Raw genomic sequence first — 18,431 nt, forward strand, 5'->3', positions numbered from 1 at the left:
TTAAAAGTAAACACCACTTAAAAATCTCAGTAACACTTTAGAATAACGTCATTTGTAAGCCTTTAGTGAATGATGAACTAATCATTAACAAAATATGAACATACATTGGTCGATGATTAATAAGTACTATGTTAAAGGATTTTTATTCTACCACCAGGTGTGATTTTGATAAGCCATTACAAGCCGTGTCAAATCGACTCTCTCTCTACTCTCTCACAAGTGTTAGTGTCCACCCAGGTGTGTGAGAGATAGATCATCTACCCATGTATCTATAAGTCTCTAGAGGGTCGGTTTTAACATGTAATGGAGAATCAAGATCAGACCTGGTGGTAAAATAGAGGACCTTTAAGATTATAGATTAGAGCACTTATAAATCATGTACAATGAATATAAATGTTTTGTTCATGATTAGTTCATCAGGAAACTAAAGGCTTATAAATTACTAATGACTTATTATAAAGTGTTACCAAAATGTCCCATTAAAAAGGTAAAGCTGGAACTCCTGCACAACGAGTGTACAGCGAGTCACGCAGTGGGTGTGGAGCAGCCTTTGTGGGTCGGTTGTCGGGGCGATCACCTGCATTGCCCCGTGTGCACGTTGACGATCCCGCGCGTGTGCATGTGAAGGAAGTTAAAGATCTCGTGGGGCATGGCGTGGAAGCCGGGCCGCGGCTTGACATTGTCGTAGTAGTGGTGGGTGATGAAGATGCCTGAGGGGTTCATGGGGAAGGCCCAGAAGCCGTAGAGGTGGACCTCCTCACACATCTCCAGGGCGGCGGTCACCAGCATTAGCCCACTGCTGAGGCGCTTGGCCCGCACACCCTGCACCGCCCAGAAGCGCTGCACGTTGAGCAGGTACTGGGGGTGGAAGAAGAACACGCCGCGCTGGGAGTCAAAGTCGTCCAGCATGTACTTGACGCGGAAGGAGACATCGGTGTTGCGCGTGTTGTAGAACGCCGGCAGCACCACCGAGGAGTTCTCGTAGTTCTGGAGGACCTCGTAGAACGGCCGCCGCCACTTCTCCAGCTTCTGGAACCTGGATGGGTGCAGAACGAGATGTGAACACAACAGAGAGAGAGACACAGAGAGATTTAAACAGTTCTAGAGTTAGACAGTACTACAGTTAGACAGTACTACAGTTAGACAGGAGTAGAGTTAGACAGTACTAGAGTTAGACAGTAGACAGTACTAGAGTTAGACAGTACTAGAGTTAGACAGTAGACAGTACTAGAGTTAGACAGTACTAGAGTTAGACAGGTGTAAGACAGTAGTAGAGCTAGACAGTACTACAGTTAGACAGTACTAGAGGGAAGATCAAGCCAACAGATATCAGTCAGCAAGCAATACAATCAAGACTCAAATAATAATCAACAAATCAAGAGGTCAACCTATGGTATTTTCGCAGCCTTCTAAAAGAAATGTCATGAATCCATTTCAAGCATCATTTTGTTAACCAAAACAAGTGCAGAGTCCATGATAAATGACCCCATACTCTTCCTGAAAGCCCCAAGGCTATTTGTTCAGAAGAGAGCGAGATAGAATTTAAATTAAACAACGTTAAACAACTCCTGAAATGTGTGTGTATGCGTGTCAGTACCTCTCTGTAATTATGCTTGGATTAATTGTCACAAGATCCGTTTTAGTGCCGACGTCTGCAGAGTACTTATCGTTGATAGGTGGTATGTTGCATCTGAAAAATACATAGGATCCTGTTATAAGACACCACATTTTGAAGATAATACAGTATATATTATTTTTCTCCGCAACCCTGTTGTCTGCAATATACCTGAATACAAAGTCTGCTGAGTCAATCTCTTTCCCACATTTGCTGTTCTTGATGATGCCTCCATTTCCAATGACAGCGCATTTCTTATATTGGGATTTGTTGTATGGCATATTCTGGAGAACAACAAAACACATATGAAGCTCCCAGAGAGAAGACCTCCCTCTATGTCGTCCATATGAAGCTCACAGAGGAGACCTCCCTCTATGTCGTCCATATGAAGCTCACAGAGGAGACCTTCCCTAGAAGGCGGTAGACAGATGGGTGGGTGGAGGAATGGATGGCTGGACAGACTCACATCCGGGAACATCTTGAAGACCTCGGTTGTGACGGGCAGGATGCCGCTGGTGTCCACCTCGTACCTCAGCTTGGCCCCTGCAGGCGTGTTCCTCTTGGTGGTGAACAGGAAGGAGGGAGCGTTACAGCACCGGGACAGAGACGCCCTTCAGTTAGACGGGGAGAGGAGGAGTCAAATCAAGGGGCTGTTTCCATAGTTGAATGTTTTGAGTCAAGGCTTAATGTTCAATCCTTTTTTCCTGGGCTCTCTCAGGATACCCAAATAACAAGTGCAGACCTTCAGGGATTCGCTGCTTAGTTCCACATATACAACAGTATATCGAAACACATGACAAGGGCGGGGATTTCAGATACCCTCAAATCGCTACCTGTTCTATAGGGCCAACAGTACAAAAAGATGCAACCCCCTATCTCCTGTTGGGTGACGTTATTCTGAAAAGGCCCATTACAAACTGACGACACCTTCTCTAGGTTGAACAGCAGGCGGGATGTGATGTCTCGGTGAGATTGGCACCCAGACCAGTTGGTCTGTGGAGGATCAGTTGTTGGACTGTAAGTTGTAAGACTGTAAGTAACGAACAGTCAGGGAGGAGAACAGAACGAAGGTGACACCATTTGAATTGGTTGATCAACTCCTAGAGAGCAGATTAGACACAGAGGTGTGCAGGGAAGAGGATGAAAACAAAACAAGGCGACACAGTATTTACTGTTAGGAATAAATACGATCTTCTTCAAAAGCAAGAGAAATGGGGACCCTCTATTTGAAAATAGATAAAGTGCTCCTATTTTACCACCAAGTGCGGGGTCGATTAGCCATTACAATCCAAAGGTAAACCTCCAACCAGATGTATGATGATCACCAAACCAGTTGGTACAATCCACTGGGTATACTGGTCAGTGTATCCGTGTCGGATCATAAACCCGACCCTCCCTTTGGGATGTAACTATAGCGGTTACATTATTCAAATGAGTAATAAGCATCACACCTGGTGGCCGTTCAACTGTAAGTGAACCCCCAGTTTTGGCTCGAATTTGACACAATTGATATAAAACAAATGCTGAGGGTTCCAGGTCATATCCCCATGGTTACGACCCACCCCATCTCTGTGCTTCTACTTATTTAGTACCCCTTTTGTGTATGAGCATTTCTAATTAGTGATGTTTTTTTGTGACACACATCGTGGCGTTATATATTAGGAGTGTCCGACAAACTAACCCCTTTCTCGCAGTTCCATACACACTTATCCACACACACACCGGGCGCTATACATGTCTACACACTTATCCACACACACACCGGGCCACTTCTGTCCAGAGGGCCTCGTCTGTCAGAGGGATCTTTTCAATTTGTGTTTCCTTTTTTTTACCCTTTTTTTTTTATAAAACCTTATTCCTTTCTTTTCACTCCAAACAAATGATAATCCGTTATGGATTTAAAGTTGAGGATTGTATGGCAAAGTCTTCGTCGACGACCCAAAAGTGACCAGAATACCATATAATACAAAATCTTCCAATTAAGTTCAAATGTATTATATAATAAACATAATCTTTACAAGATTTAGAAGATTTAACCATCAAAGTAACCCAGTGAGCATTTTTCTGTTGAAAAGACATCTAAAGGATGTTGATGGCTGCCTTTGAAAATACTTTTACAAATGGTTCAAAAGTTATTTCACCGGCTTTTTGTGACTTTTATTAAACTTTCACATTTAGACCTAATTTCAAACAGATATTTTCATTCCATGTACAATTCTTAATTAACTTATTTCTACAGAACCACTGATATATTTCTCCCTTCTTTGGGTTTACACTGCAAGTAGGCTACATTTAACCAACTGGGTTATAAATAAAGTGATCACCACTAACCACAGAACAGTATGAACAATATGAAGCCCTCCCCTGAACCGAGATACATAGAGCATCTCTCCGCTCACCCTGGCCACCCCCCAGGTACAGCAAAGGAAACATTGCAGGAAATGGATATGCAATTTTATCCTAATATTAAATGCATCCTTTGCATTTACCTCACAATGCCAGTGACAACATGCTCTCTCACTCACCATAGCCTACCAACACTTAATGTATATAGTTACAGATAATCTTAGTTGTAGTTTTGTGAGGGTTCTGTATTTCGGATATAAAAGGTGACCCAACTCTCCATGAGGAGCGTTGCTGCCCCCTATAGGTAGATCTCTGCGCCGGTAACGTGACGTAATGGGCACGTTCGGGGCGTTGTGAGCCTGCAGGAGGTCGGCAGTGGTTGACCACAGATCATGGTCCAGATCCACACGGTGCTTTGACATGTGGATTTGTAATGAACCCAAGTGGACTTTTTGAACCAGTGAGCATTATGCGGTTTAAAAGTTGGCAAAAAAACAAAAAAAATAGCGTTGTATTTGAGACACTTTTATTGTCTAAGGTGCAACATGATGAATATTATATATTTCATGAACATTTAAAATTTGAGTTTGTGCTTATTGTGATGGGTTTTTGAACAAGGGAGCATTTTTCTGTTTAAAAGACATATGTAAAAACTGTCTATTGTTTACCGTTGACGATTAAAACATTTCATTTGAAATATTCTAACCCATTTGAGAGCGAGCACTCAGGGGCCTGGTGGGGCCCAGGGGCCCAGGGGGCTGAGAGCGAGCGCCCAGGGGCCTGGTGGGGCCTGGTGGGGCCTGGTGGGGCCTAGTGGGGCCTAGTGGGGCCTGGTGGACCTGTGGCTCCACGGGCCGCCATCCTGAGAGGGAACAGGGTTAGTCAACAACAACAAAGACACGGCTCCTCTGAGTGGGAAGGCTATTGAGTGCATAAGCAAAAGAGCATCTTTGTTTTTCACTTAAAAATTTGCAAGACGCTGACAGCCAACAGCATGTAGCCGCTTGCTAGCAACAACGGAAAAGCATATTTGCGAACTGAAGCAATGATTTAACGCAATACGCATTGCATGATAATGGCAAACGCATGTTACATGTCTTAAAATATAAAGTACACTTGTTTACAATATAAGTGAGCTAACCTGGACTCACCTGGTCAGCAGGTGAGATGAAGAGAGTAAACGATTGGTGCTCCTGCAGTGGTGGCTGGAGACCAGAGCGCCCAGTGGTGTTGATACTGAGAAAAGTACTGAAAAGTACTTTGCTTGACAACACTAACGTTTTATTTGTTTGAGTGTCTGCGTAGGGAGGTGAGAGACTATCAAGATAATACATTGGTTGAATCTGGACATAAGATCTGACTTCCACAACTTCTGTTAAAATCGTAATATGTTATGGTTAACTGTGGGACTGGCGTGGTCACCCACGTATTCGGGATATGGACAACCAGACTGGAAAGTGTGGGCAAAAACAAGGGCAATTGTGTTCAGACAAAAAGTGAAGTTTTATTTACTCAAACAGTCCAAAAATAAATCCATTGGTTACAAAATAAAGGAATGTTCCGAAAAGAAAAGCCTGTTAGCATTAATTAGCATACCATACCATACCATACCATGTGCTTCTACTACTGGCCTCTCGTCAATCCAGCACCTCCTTCAGCCCCAAAATGAGACTCCCCTTAAATAAGACAATCAGTCCCAGGGGGACTGATTGGGCCAGACTATCAACAAGGGGAACTTCCCTGATCAAGGCTGGGTTAACCTTCTGCCCCCTAGTGCTACGGAAGTCCAAATACCACATTCAATATGAAGTGAGGGGAGAGACAGTGAGAAGGGATTTTCACCTTCTCACATTTCCCTCCTCCTCTGGAGTCTCGGCAACGAGACAAAAAGAGGCTCTAACTCCGTTTACAGAGCCTGTAACAGTTATTGGTGGACAAACTCCGAGGGTGGCTTATGGGTGGACAGACTCTGGCTCCAACACAGAGCCTCTAACCCCAAATGATGGTCCAATATAGGCTGCATTATAACATGACGGTAATTTGACGTCTAACCTTGACCTTAATGTTTCGTGGTGCGTTTATTTTACCGAAAGACTGCCATATATATAGGCCTACATATTGTTCACATAACCAAGGTATATTTATACAACATATATACGGCCAAATTGCTGTTGGTCGAATATGTGTTGCGTTCATCATTTTCAGATTTCAGAGTCATAATTTTTTGGCTTTTAATGCCTCCTTTTTTGGCTGCTTTTTAAGTGCCATGATGGCATGGCCTCTTTGAGTAAATACTTTTAAGGGTTAAGGTTATAAACCCTGTGAAAATGTAGGGTTACATTATATTTTGTGTGTGTGTGTACACCTGGACTATGTTTACGGGTTGATTTCCCACAACCCGTCCCTACAATCCATTTAAATACATATTGTTTTATAAATTATTTGATTGCCTGTTTGATTTAAAATAGCCTAGATCTGTTTGATAATTATTTGACAGTGAGTGATATTTGGCCCAAACTGGTTGAAGACCACTGCTTTCCACATACACACACCTCCCACTGCTCTACACATCCACACACCTCCCACTGCTCACCACATCCACACACCTCACCGCCGTCCTCCCCAGATTCTTTAAAGAGCCTCGGAAAAAACTCCTGATCTGCTTTATCATATCAGAGGGAAATGTTCTCAAACTGCTCGGCAGAGACTGCAGTAAACAGGATTTGACTCCTGTTTTCTCTCAATTAAGATCCCATTTTAGTAACGGTGGCAAAATGTCAGATGTGACGATGTGGATCATCATGTAAGTCATATTACCATATTTATAACAAAACAAAAAGGGTTTTGGGTTCACGACCCCTTTGGACGGGCCAACAGTTATCTTGAGAAGCAGATGTTGAGTATGACATGATGATGATGATGATGATGTAGGGAAATATATACAATACATTTCCTTGTGGTAATGTGAGGTGGGGATGGTAAATCATTACTTACTTGAAGTTGTTAGTCTCTATTTTATTCTGTTCCCACGTGCAAACCTGCAGGTTTCTCCACCTCTCAAAGAGATCTGAAGTTTTCACCCTGTGGAGAGAAAGAAAGATGACCCTTAAGAGACAGACATATTACACTGCCAGACTATTCCTGCAAGAGGTAAATAAAGAAGTGAGGCATGAGAACAACAAAATAGCCCAAAAAAAGAAAACGAGCCAATGGCGTCTGGCCGCTCCCATCTTTATCTATCCCCTTGAATTGCCTGGAGATCTGATTTGGCGCTTGAGGAGTAGGAGATGCTGTTCTAATGATGGTCTGGCAGAGCAGACGTTTGGCTGCTCCTCTAAATCAGGGCCTATAAGAGCTGCTACTGTGGGTCTCCACCTGGAAAACATGAAGGTCACTACATCATGTTTCCACCGAGTACCCAAGAATAGAACACACACATTATTGGATTTATTATTATTGTGGTTCATAGTTTTAAGGAAAAAGAATGTGATTTTTATGAGTTTATAATTAGGATTTGGTCATTGACTAGATACTGTTGAGGTGAGTGAATAAAAAATAAAAGAATTGTAGGGGAGCTTTTGTTATTATGATTAGTATGTATTATTACAAGCAATAAGCTTAGAGTTGGGGATTATAGTGTGTATTAATTGTCTATCAAAGCTTCCACTGTCAATGGATTGTTCTTTCTTCATAGTCTGAGGTGTGAGAAACCTGAGCCCATTCCATTCTTCTAGCAGCTGCTTCAGACAGTATTAGTGTCAGTGGTTTGGGGGTACAGCGCATTAGTCCAGAACCACTTACATTGTCAGGACCTTAACGTCCATAATGTCCTGCCTGAACTCCTTGCAGGCAGTGGAGTTGTATTCATAGGCCCCATTGTAGGAGTCCAAATACCTGGAGGACACAGACAGTCAGTCAACCTAGGTCTAGAACACACATGGAGGAGATCAAATGGGATTAAACGGTGAACCTACTATCAGTTAGCTAAACCAATTGATTGATGTAATATTGGTGGCATATTGATGACGTTTAAAAAAAAGAAGTATTTAGGGGATTTAATGAATGAGAATTAAAATCGGTTTCACTTGGCATTCATTTGTGATACTGTGAATTATGACGGCAAAAAACTGAAAGGACACATTGGATGGGTGAATAGAGGACATATCTGTGTTCATCTCCTGAATGGCAGCGCTCCTGTGCACATCACAACGCCAGGGGTGGTGAATATGGGTTATGCTCGTGTGAGGCAACATCGTTTTGGATTTTGGATCTTTAGATTTACACACTTTTTGTGATTGTGATACAATAAAATGCTTGCAAATTTGCATTTAGTTGAAGTTTATCATGCACACTCACTCATACATACATACATGCTCATGCATACATAACATCTTTAATGTAGACTAAAGAAATATTCTCACTGTTGGGGTTATCGTTCACAAATGCTGAATATTAACTAAAGGCACCTTAAATTGTTAAGCATGATTTTTTTTTGGTTAATTTAAAAACATGATTTATTAGGGAAAACGTTGTATGATATATTTTAACATGACAGGAAAGCTCTAGTTCGAGATAAGCTATTGAGAAATCAGCCAAAAACATGGTAAGTTTAGTACTTAATTAATTTTAACTAAACTATTCTTAGCGTTATTAGTAGTTAGTAGTTTTAGTATAGCAGTGGTAGTAGAAGCAATATTGTTATTATAGTGTTACTGTTTTTAACTAATATTAATAGCATTGATATATTCATGCTTTTAAGTCAGCATTGTTATAATTGTTATACAATGTGTAAAGAATGCTTATGCACATATATCTGTCAAGAAAACCAAACAGAAACCAAAGATATAGACACAACACACACACACACAAATGACTGCAATGTTTCAATCTAAGGATTATCTGATTATGTATTGCAAATATTTATTTTTTTAATCTTTTTTGTTGATTTTTGTTTTCAGAAGGCCTAGCATAAAAATGGAAACAATATTTATTTATCCTTTTACCTGTGTTCTTGTCGTTGAGTTGAGGAAAGGAAACACAAAATAATGAAACTGCAATTGCAGCAGACACTATATATATATGTATGTGTATGATTGTGGAGTTTGATGTTAAATCGAACAGATGTCATGGGAATACAGATGATTGGAATATGGAAGAAACAATCAAAGTACTGGCATGTGTCTTTGGGATAAAAATTAGATAAAAACTAGAAAATGAACACAATATAAAACGTGTTTAAACCAAATGTGTTTAAACGAGAATGTGGTACGAAAAGGTAAATAATGGAACTGGTGCTCAACATCCACCTGCTGGTGCACAGCATGTTTGTGAGCGTTAACTGGACAGCGGTTCGGAAGCATGTGTGGTTAATGACAGCCTTATCATTATTTGTGTGTGATTCGAGATAATAGAGCCTTTTTTAGTTTGCTGAGAAAGCTACTTTACTGGATGGGGGAGCTGTAATTCCTATGCCATTTCAGATTGAACACTCGGTGCTACCTTGTGGCTAGGCACCATGTGGACACTATTTAAGCGTAACTAGCATTACACTAAGAGCTGCTGATTTGTTTTTATTGTTTTGTTGCGCCCAGGTGTCTGGGGATTGTGCCTGTCTGAAAATCAAAGAGTTAAAAAGAAGGGAATCCAGGTTGAGGAGAAGAGAGACAGACGTAAGAAGGGAAGAGGCAGTGAAGAAAAGGGTGGGGTCAACCCACACTATGACAAACACACAGCTGTGCAGAGCGAGACACACGTTGAGAAGGACGATGCTTGGAGATGGGTGCTGGGATGGGTCACAAGTACGAGGAAAAGCCGGTACATCAACAGGAAGAAGGGCGTGGTTTCCCCCGATTCCCACTGTGTGTGTGTGTGTGTGTGTGTATGTATGTTTGTGTGTGATGGCTCGGCGGAAGAGGTGGGCGGGGGGGAGGGAGGGGGGGGGGGGGGGGGGGGGGTCGAGGTGAAGCAGGTCAGACAACATGCAAAGAGCAATTCTGAGGTGCAACCACCACTGAAAATAATATGAGAGTTCATCCCTTTCGGACTAATGGAAAAGAAAGGCATTCTTGGGTTTCAGTGAAAGTACTTAGAAATGCCTGCAGACTGGCCTACCTGTGAGAGCGTTTTTTTTTCTTCTTAATATCAGCTAGGCAGGGTGCGACTATTATGGAGCTCTGTGAATCAGGCTGAAAATTCTGACGGAAACATCTGTCAACATGCAGACAGGTTAAGTTAGGTTAATGTGTGACTCGGTCCTGTGGCATCATCACCCTCCTTTTCCCTATAATGCCAGAACAATTCTTTGGAAACATGTCAAAGGAAAGTAAAAAAAGAGGCTGATGAATCTTAAAATGCTGCAGCTCCTTCTCTTCTTGAGTCTACTTATAAAAGCTGCTGACTGGTGGATGCATCGCTGGCCCAGTTCACGCATGCAGAGCTGGGTCACTCTCTCTCCGTCTCACTCTCTCTCACTCTCTCACACTCTCGCTCTGGTCTCTGTGCAGTGTCAGTCACTTCAGTGATATGTACCTTTTCTTCCCATTTCTGGCCGGCTTCAGAGATCCGTCATCCGAGAAATTAATGGGACCGCTCCAATTCCCCGTTTCGTCGCCTTTGAGTCGGCTAAACTGTTGTGCACTAGTAAGAAAATTTGTCAGTTCATTTGGTATATTTATTCATTCATTCATTCATTCATTCAGTTCATTTGGTATATTTATTTGGCCTCATTGTGCAAATGTCATCATGTGCACACGCTCCACAACCCTCCATTCATTTATTCATACATTCATTCACAATCCTCCGGTGTTCACACATTCACATACACAGTACAGTGATGTCAGCCATCAACGTGGTAAAATAGATCATCATGTTTTATCATGCAGGGAATCAGAGCAGTGAATACATTTACCACCAAACTCTGGTAAACCACCAAACCGGCATACTGTAATCAATGACTTCACAGGATTACATATTATTATATTATCACTTTGGTGTTGGGATTGCGTTGTGCAAACACACCTATCAGATTCATTACGTACTGAGCAGCATCACTGCAGGATGTATCTACGTCTCAGGTACGTCAGTATCGGGTCGTGAGCGCATTAAGCTGTAAACAGCCCTTGGGATGTGCAGGTGCATTAGGTCTTGGTCTCCGTGTACCACTACAGATTACTCTGACCATTGTCAGATGGACTATACCACTGATTCCCTTTGCTTGTTTTTTTGCGGTGTGAAAACATAAAAAAAACATCAAGCTTTTCCCTTTTTCATCTGATACGCGGTCAAACCAAACTCACTCTATTACCATCATTCCTTTCACATTGAGTCCATACTGTTTCATTAGTTTCCAATACATTTGTAAAACGACATTACTGTCTATATACAGATATACAGTCATTTGATTTAAGACTGAATTGAGTATAATTCATGAGCATTTAATTTATGCTCCTTGTAATTCTTGATCTAGTTTCCTGGGTGAGAGATCTTCTAAATATGGTACAGAGAGTGATAGTAAATATGTCGTCAACAGTGAGTGGGTCGCTTTGGATCCGCTTACTGTGCAAACGATAGCTGCACAAATCATTTTACCACGCCTTTAACGCCTTCACTCTAGCTTTAACGCTTAAACTACCTAATGCATCTCTGTCTGTCGTCCATATGTATCTGATGATAGAAGGGTAATGGGCTCCCAGCTAATAGTTTTAATACAGGAAAATGGGCTGAAACAATGAGCTGTAATAGGATATAATCAACAACATCATTGCTCTCTCTCTCTCTCTCTCTCACCCACAAACACACAGACACAGGCCCACGCACACACACTCAGACATGCATCATCATTTAAAGCTGTTTTCCAGTCTCATCCTTCCCTCCTTCTCTCCGGTCCCATCCCACCAACACAAACCATCTTAGCATGCAGGTGGGATTGGAGTAAAATGGCTGCCTTGGTGAGCTAATGGTGTGTTTGTTGCAGCAGCGGCGAGATCCTCATTCACTCGCTCTCTTTGTCTCTCTCACTCTCTCCGTGGTCTGTAGAGCGCTATAGGGAGCCGGCCACAGCCTGAGAGGTGTGTCTGGTGCTTGGATTCATGCCCCTCGCCAGACAAGCCAACGAGACAGCAGTGAATCCATACATTAGCATCATCAGCCCAGTGGGTATGGGGGAGGGTTAGTGGAAGGGAGGGGTCTTATAGGGAACAGGTCGGATTGCAGCAGCACATGCATGTTTGCTATAGAGCAAAGTCATAATGTGCCACATGTATCGTATTTGGTGCTGGGGATTTTCAATTTGTTATTGTTGTTTTTCCTTCCAATTGAATTCTTGTCTTTATTCAGAGCAAAAAAAAACCTTTGGATCAAACATCTCTGCTTCTCAGCATCTGCTCGTCTGGTTGGAAACGTTTTCGGTCCATAAGACCAGGTATAGAGTTCATGTTGTAAAAGGGGTCCCAGAGATATCATCATATAGACATAGCCTATGGCATTCAATATTTATCTTCTATCTTTTTGCAATGGGGATCAGGGTGGGGTTGTGGGGGGGCTTTCGTAACACACACCATCTTCAATATGTTGCTGATTGGATTATATAACCCACATTTTCGGAGTGGCGCAATGATATGAGTCGGATACCCTTTGTAAGATGTAGGCTGTGACCAGTCACTGAAACAGAAAATCAAAATAAAGGGGAAACAATCCCATACACAGTCCGAGCACTGGGTATGAATGTGATGCTTCGTCTTCAGAAATTATCGAAAACAAAAAAAGAAGAGAAAGAAATCTAATGAAATTCGATTATATGCCATTGGAAAAAATGGATGGCTTACATCTTGTTTCCCCATACATCAGCCCATCCGAATGATCTAGTAGTGCTGTATATATAAACCCCAGTTACGCATATAATAAACACATATTATGCATTATGTTAAGATTGGCTGTATGTACATATATATATATATATATATATATATCTCCTGAATCAACCTTCGTTGATAATCCACAAATCAAACTCAAACACTTACCTCTTAATGTAGTTTTTTCCATAGAGTATTTGTTGCAATAGAGTGACCAGTCCAAATGCACAGATAAAGATAAAACAAAGAGACCTATTGCCGAGCAGGTCTTTACTCGACGTGGGGTCCGAGTACCCCATCCTCCGGCGCAGCATCCCCGGGTCCCTGGATCCCCGGGACTCTGTCCTCGATCCTCAATCCCCGGGTCAGGACTCGGTCCTCGATGCATTCAAGGTCTAATGTTCCTCACACACTTCTTTTCACGACTCGGTGGCATAGTGTCAGACCGCTGGGTCTCTCGGTGCGCGCAGCCCGCAGCTCATCCCTGGTCTCTGTTGCCTGGCTGTTTATCATGCATTAGGATCCGGTGATGCAGATGGTCCAGAATATCACAAACCCAGCTCCATGTGACCACAACGCGCTGACGATTGCGTTTTTAAGATTCTTCTCAAAATGCCAGCGTAAATAATTACAATTGTGTGACTATAATAGTGCAGTGTTGATGTTAACGCCAAGCGAATGGCGCGTTGCAGAAATCGGAAACGACGAAACGCAGAGCCTGCGGTGCTGAGGAGCTTCGGCTCGCTGGAGAGGCTTGCTAGTGAAGAGGCAAGGTCACACCCTATTTAGCTTGCACCAGGACGTCCATGTCCTGAAGTCGACCTTAAAATGCAAATCCATCCTACTTTAAAATCCAATTGGCCCTTTTGCTTCCTGCGCAAAGTATCATCTGGCCTATTGTTATTAAAGCCTGCCAAGTGCTGTCAGGTCAGTACTAACAGTCCTAGTTTTTGACAGCTATATGAGCAGAAAACGGTTTCTAGTCATAGTCATTAAAATAAGTAATCAATAAGTCAAGGCTGAATTACTGCCTGAGGAACGGGACCAACTGCCCTGGGGCCACCAGTGGGGCCTGGGGCCAGAGGGTTTACACTGCCTTCTGGTGGCCCAGGTCTTATCCAGAGGGTTTACACTGCCTTCTGGTGGCCCAGGTCTTATCCAGAGGGTTTACACTGCCTTCTGGTGGCCCAGGTCTTATCCAGAGGGTTTACACTGCCTTCTGGTGGCCCAGGTCGTATCCATGGGGAGGGGAATATGATAGTATTATTTGATGGAGTATTTATTTTTGCAACGGACATCCAGAGGGATTAATCCAACTATTAACCGCTGCCTAGTCCCCCCTTCCAAGGAAAGTATGTAGTCTCCAATGAGAAATGAACAAATGAACAGCATTGTCCTTTGACTCAGTGTCGTACTGACCAGGTACTTCCATCTGATCAAACTCTGGTTCTGGGACCATCAGGAGTAGACCTGCTGTACTCCTGCTCAATACAATAACAATGTATTTTATACATTTTGATTAGTATTATTGTGGATGAGTATTATTCTATCATACAATAAGGAATGACAGAGCTTTACCTTCACAGACCAGAAGAGGGGGGTTTGCAGAGGGGTTATGAATAGTTTGATGTTTCTAATATTGGCGTTATTACATATTGACGTAGGTTTACTGATGAGCCCTGCACTGGGGAGAACTGATCCGTGAGACATTCAAGTCAGGTCAGTGCTTCTATCTTCAGAATTGATTTTAATAATATCATATTTTTTTCCAAAAGCATTTGGAAGGTCAATTAATAATTACAGTATATTCCAAATCAGTGTAAGCTCCCATAGCTGTATCTTTGTTTTGTCCAAGAGCATACGAACTGCACTGGCTAGATTTTTTCTGCGTTTACACACCATTACGCACGTTCACTGATTTACAAATTATTATTATGAAATCACAGGTTGGGAAAGGGGGTTTAGGAGACACCTCTAGATTGTTTAGGGACAGTCCTTGTTGCCCAATATGTGTAGGGAGTAACCAGGGTGTGTCTTTAAATCTTGGACTCTGATTTGTGGGACCAGGATGAAAATAGCGAACAAACGTTAGGTACGGTACAGTAATATGCTAGATAAAGACTAACCAAACCTTTCCCCTTTGGGATCTATCCAGCACACATCTAGCTGGACAAGCCCAATTGTGATGTCATAAGACAGATTATCAAAACGGCTTGTAAGGCTAATCACACTCACACCTGCTGGCACGTCATGGGACCTTTAATTAAAAATATTGTTATGGTATGCTTTTGTAAGAAGCTGATTTAACCATTCTTTTTTATCTTCACAACGATTTTGTCTTTATATTCTTCAAGGACCAGCCTTAATGTTGTTTTGTTTCTCGAGCATAGCAAAGCCTGGGTTTCTTGTGAGCTGGCCAGCCGAGTCACCTTCCATGGTGGTTAGGGCTTCAACCACATGGTGCATTACTGGACAATCCTGCAGAGCATGCAGCAATGTCTCTTTTCCATTTTTACATCACCAACATCATCATCTTTTAAAAAACAAAACAAAAAACAAAACATTCATCTTCTAAAAGACCCATCCTATACAATCTACTAGATGTAAAATAGTATCTGTATTCATATTAACAATTTGCCCTTTCCCTTGGCTTCTGTAGTGTTATAACTAATATTTGAAATTATACAACCTTTTGGGAACCTTTTCTAATTCATTTCAAGTCTATCTGCCACAACAATCTAAAATATCCGCATCACACATCTGTCTCTAACTGCTTTTGATAGCATTTTATAGTATTTTTATGCAATAAAATCGGCAAATAAAATAAAAAATATTTAATCTTGTATTTTTTGCCCATATAGTTGTCCACTATGTGAAGCCTCTTTGAGATAGTTAATGAGGAGCTTTATATTGGAATGATATGATTGGTCTTCAGGTCTGGTCAACATTTCAGGTCAGATTGATATCATCTTCGGGGACCATTTTTCTGTTACACCGGAAATTCTACGGATCGCTTTTATTGCGGCACCGCTTCCTGTTTCTTCCTCTTTTCCCTTGGCCACCGGAAGAAAATGGTACGAAGCCACACTTGTACAACGAAATCTTCTAACATCTCGTTACTGAATATTGTAAACTATATGATTGTTAGATTGTTTGCTTCATATGAGTTGCGATTGACGTTTGGGTGAAGTATTTATTTGACTGAAACAACAATTTAGTTGTAATCTCCGTTATCGTCTGCTTATTGAAGTAACCTAGTGCTAGCAGCTAAGCTTGTACTACGATACCGTGTAGAAGTAATACTATAATAGAACTAATACTATAGTAGAACTAATACTATACTGCATCCGAGTGACAATTTGAAGTAAATGATAAATGTTGGGTGTCTTGCTAATTGCATATGGTAAACTGTTGGAGTAGTTAAATGATGTTCGTGGAGACCGGTTAATGCTGAAGCTCTGCAGACGGTTCATGTGGGACCAGGTCCGCTGAGTTAAACCTGGAGTCGTGTCCGTGATGTTTCAAACACAAATGTCTGAACATATGATATTTCAATGATTCTCATGATGTTACTGAGACACGACCCTGTATGGATGTTATCGGGACGAGGTTGTTGTCACTAATGAAGGCTTGGCGTTGTTACTAATCAAGTGTCCTCTGGCTCCAGACGAAGGGAACCTCTTCCTTTGGAAAGCGTCGCAATAAGACGCACGCCCTGTGCCGGCGTTGCGGGTCCAAAGCCTACCATCTGCAGAAGTCCACCTGCGGGAAGTGTGGCTACCCCGAGAAGCGCAAGAGAAAGTGTGAGTGACTGGTCCTGAACCTGATGTGTCTTAATCCCCTTCCCTAAATGTAACGGGTGTGCTTCTCTTAATGCGGTGCCCCAGCATGTGTCTGACGGTCTCCTTGTGTCCACTCCAGATAACTGGAGCGCCAAGGCCAAGAGGAGGAACACCACGGGCACTGGGCGCCTGAGGCACCTGAAGGTGGTCTACCGTCGCTTCAGGTACGCTCCAGCACTCCTTTTGTACTAAACATTCTGCTTATGAGCTGTTCTAGTTCTTACTCATGCTACCAATGTCTTTCGGTCGCTAATTAAAGGAGAACTCGCCCATTGTTTTCCTGAGGGTCACCCGTTGAGGGAAGCTACAAACCAGATAAATTGATTGGACCAACCCAGAGATCTGAACTGGCTGCCGGCGCTACGGAATAGCTCTAACGTCTAAAGTTATGGGGGCTAGCTCTTCATCCCCTTTTGGGGCTTCTTAACATTCAGAAAACCATTCCAAGACCTATGTAACAAGAGTTCCTTGCGAGACGCCACCGTGCTCGTTTAACTCATAGTAGCTGAACGGATGCGCTCCCAGCCACTGGCTGGTAAGGGCTCTCTGGGTATGTCCACGGGGGAAATCTGCCATCAGTGTTGACATAAAAACTCAAAGTTTATACTGTATCACCACACTGTTTGAGTTAAACGAGCACGGTGGTGTCTCGTAAGGAACCAACTCGTCTTAACGAGGTCTTGGAATGGTTTTCTGAATGTTTAGAAGCCCTAAAAGCGGATAAAGAGCTTGCCCCCATAGCTTAGCGTTATAGCTGTTCCGTAGCGCCGGCAGTCAGTGCAGATCTCTGGCTGGGCATCAATGTTTGTCAGGTATTTAGCTTCCATGGGGTGACCCTCAGGAAAACCATAATGGGGTTAAAAATTGAGTTATCCTTTAACTGAAGTTTGACCTCATGAAATGTTAGACAAGTGCGGTGGGATGTCACACAGCCGAAAAGTAACATGAACCGGTTTAAGACTATCTCTCGACAGCCAATTTAGAGAAGCATCTTTAAAGTCTCAGAATACATTACTTTTGCAAATGTTTTATACTTTTTGAGGGATACACACATCTTACCTGTTAAAAAAAACTAAACTATCAATCAAATGTTGGTATGTGTAAAACCTACCCAGACTTTTAAACCTATAAGACTAATTTAACCAGGATCACCAAGGATCAAAGTGTCCGTAACACCTAGTGTACATTAATCTACAGCAAGTCTTCAGTTTATCTACCTTCACTGCTTGCCAATGATGTTGAATTTAATGTCTGAACAAATGAAATCAATGTGATATCAATGTTTCACTGAGGTAAGCTTTGAGTTGGCACATCACAGGTGTTACTCATGTGATCCAACTTGTTTCTAGAATCTCCTAGAGAACTTGCTATGGCCAAATTAAATCTGATGGAGTTCCTATTTTGGTAATGTAAAGCTGAACTATCTACAAATGACACTGCTGATGGAAGGCGTGTAGTTATTCTTTAATATGTTGGTTCCAACAGAATAGTTAGTCAAAATACTGTTGGAGAACAAATGCACCCAACTACTACGCAATTTGTATGTACATTGTAGAACGATGGCGAATTAGTTTCATAGCTTGAGGCTATTTGTCAGACGCAGCTGTTGACTGTTTCTGCTGCACTGTAGTTTACTGTTCAATTGTTTGAGCCAATCTTTCCTTTCTATCTCCAGGAATGGATTCCGGGAAGGTACCACCCCCAAACCCAGACGTGCTGCCGTGGCTGCCTCCAGCTCATCCTAAATACACTTTTTGATTAAACGGGCTGTTAAATAGA

At 42.2% G+C, this 18,431-nt stretch overlaps 2 protein-coding genes and 2 non-coding genes across 6 annotated transcripts in view; 3 read left to right on the forward strand and 1 right to left on the reverse strand.

Moving 5' to 3' along the window:
- Positions 1-18,431, forward strand: part of rpl37 (ribosomal protein L37) — a 151,384-nt gene extending 132,953 nt beyond the window's left edge. The window contains exons 2-5 of the mRNA XM_084482966.1: positions 15,853-15,884; positions 16,478-16,613; positions 16,732-16,816; positions 18,328-18,431. Of these exons, the coding sequence (XP_084339092.1) occupies positions 15,882-15,884; positions 16,478-16,613; positions 16,732-16,816; positions 18,328-18,397 (294 nt within the window). The 5' untranslated portion in view covers positions 15,853-15,881 and the 3' untranslated portion in view covers positions 18,398-18,431. The remainder of the gene's footprint in view (positions 1-15,852; positions 15,885-16,477; positions 16,614-16,731; positions 16,817-18,327) is intronic.
- Positions 574-13,124, reverse strand: st8sia5 (ST8 alpha-N-acetyl-neuraminide alpha-2,8-sialyltransferase 5; the record flags this gene model as incomplete). 3 transcript variants are annotated; one of them, XM_084482968.1, is made up of 9 exons in its annotated part: positions 574-1,036; positions 1,598-1,690; positions 1,787-1,899; positions 2,082-2,226; positions 6,956-7,042; positions 7,763-7,855; positions 10,073-10,168; positions 10,490-10,597; positions 12,979-13,124. In XM_084482968.1, 9 exons carry the CDS (start codon positions 13,122-13,124, stop codon positions 574-576), a joined length of 1,344 nt encoding a protein of 447 aa, XP_084339094.1. The 3 variants fall into 3 exon arrangements, with proteins under 3 accessions (XP_084339094.1, XP_084339095.1, XP_084339096.1); XM_084482969.1 differs by lacking the exon at positions 10,073-10,168; XM_084482970.1 differs by lacking the exons at positions 10,073-10,168; positions 10,490-10,597 and having other exon boundaries at positions 12,979-13,109.
- LOC311363512 (small nucleolar RNA SNORD72) lies at positions 16,315-16,394 on the forward strand. Its single transcript, XR_014639000.1, has one exon. It is a non-coding gene; the product is annotated as a small nucleolar RNA SNORD72 (small nucleolar RNA).
- LOC311363511 (small nucleolar RNA SNORD72) lies at positions 17,876-17,951 on the forward strand. The gene has a single exon (XR_014638999.1). It is a non-coding gene; the product is annotated as a small nucleolar RNA SNORD72 (small nucleolar RNA).

The sequence above is a fragment of the Micromesistius poutassou genome (assembly GCF_964030765.1).
Source record: "Micromesistius poutassou genome assembly, chromosome: 18".
NCBI classification, from domain to species: Eukaryota; Metazoa; Chordata; class Actinopteri; order Gadiformes; family Gadidae; genus Micromesistius; species Micromesistius poutassou.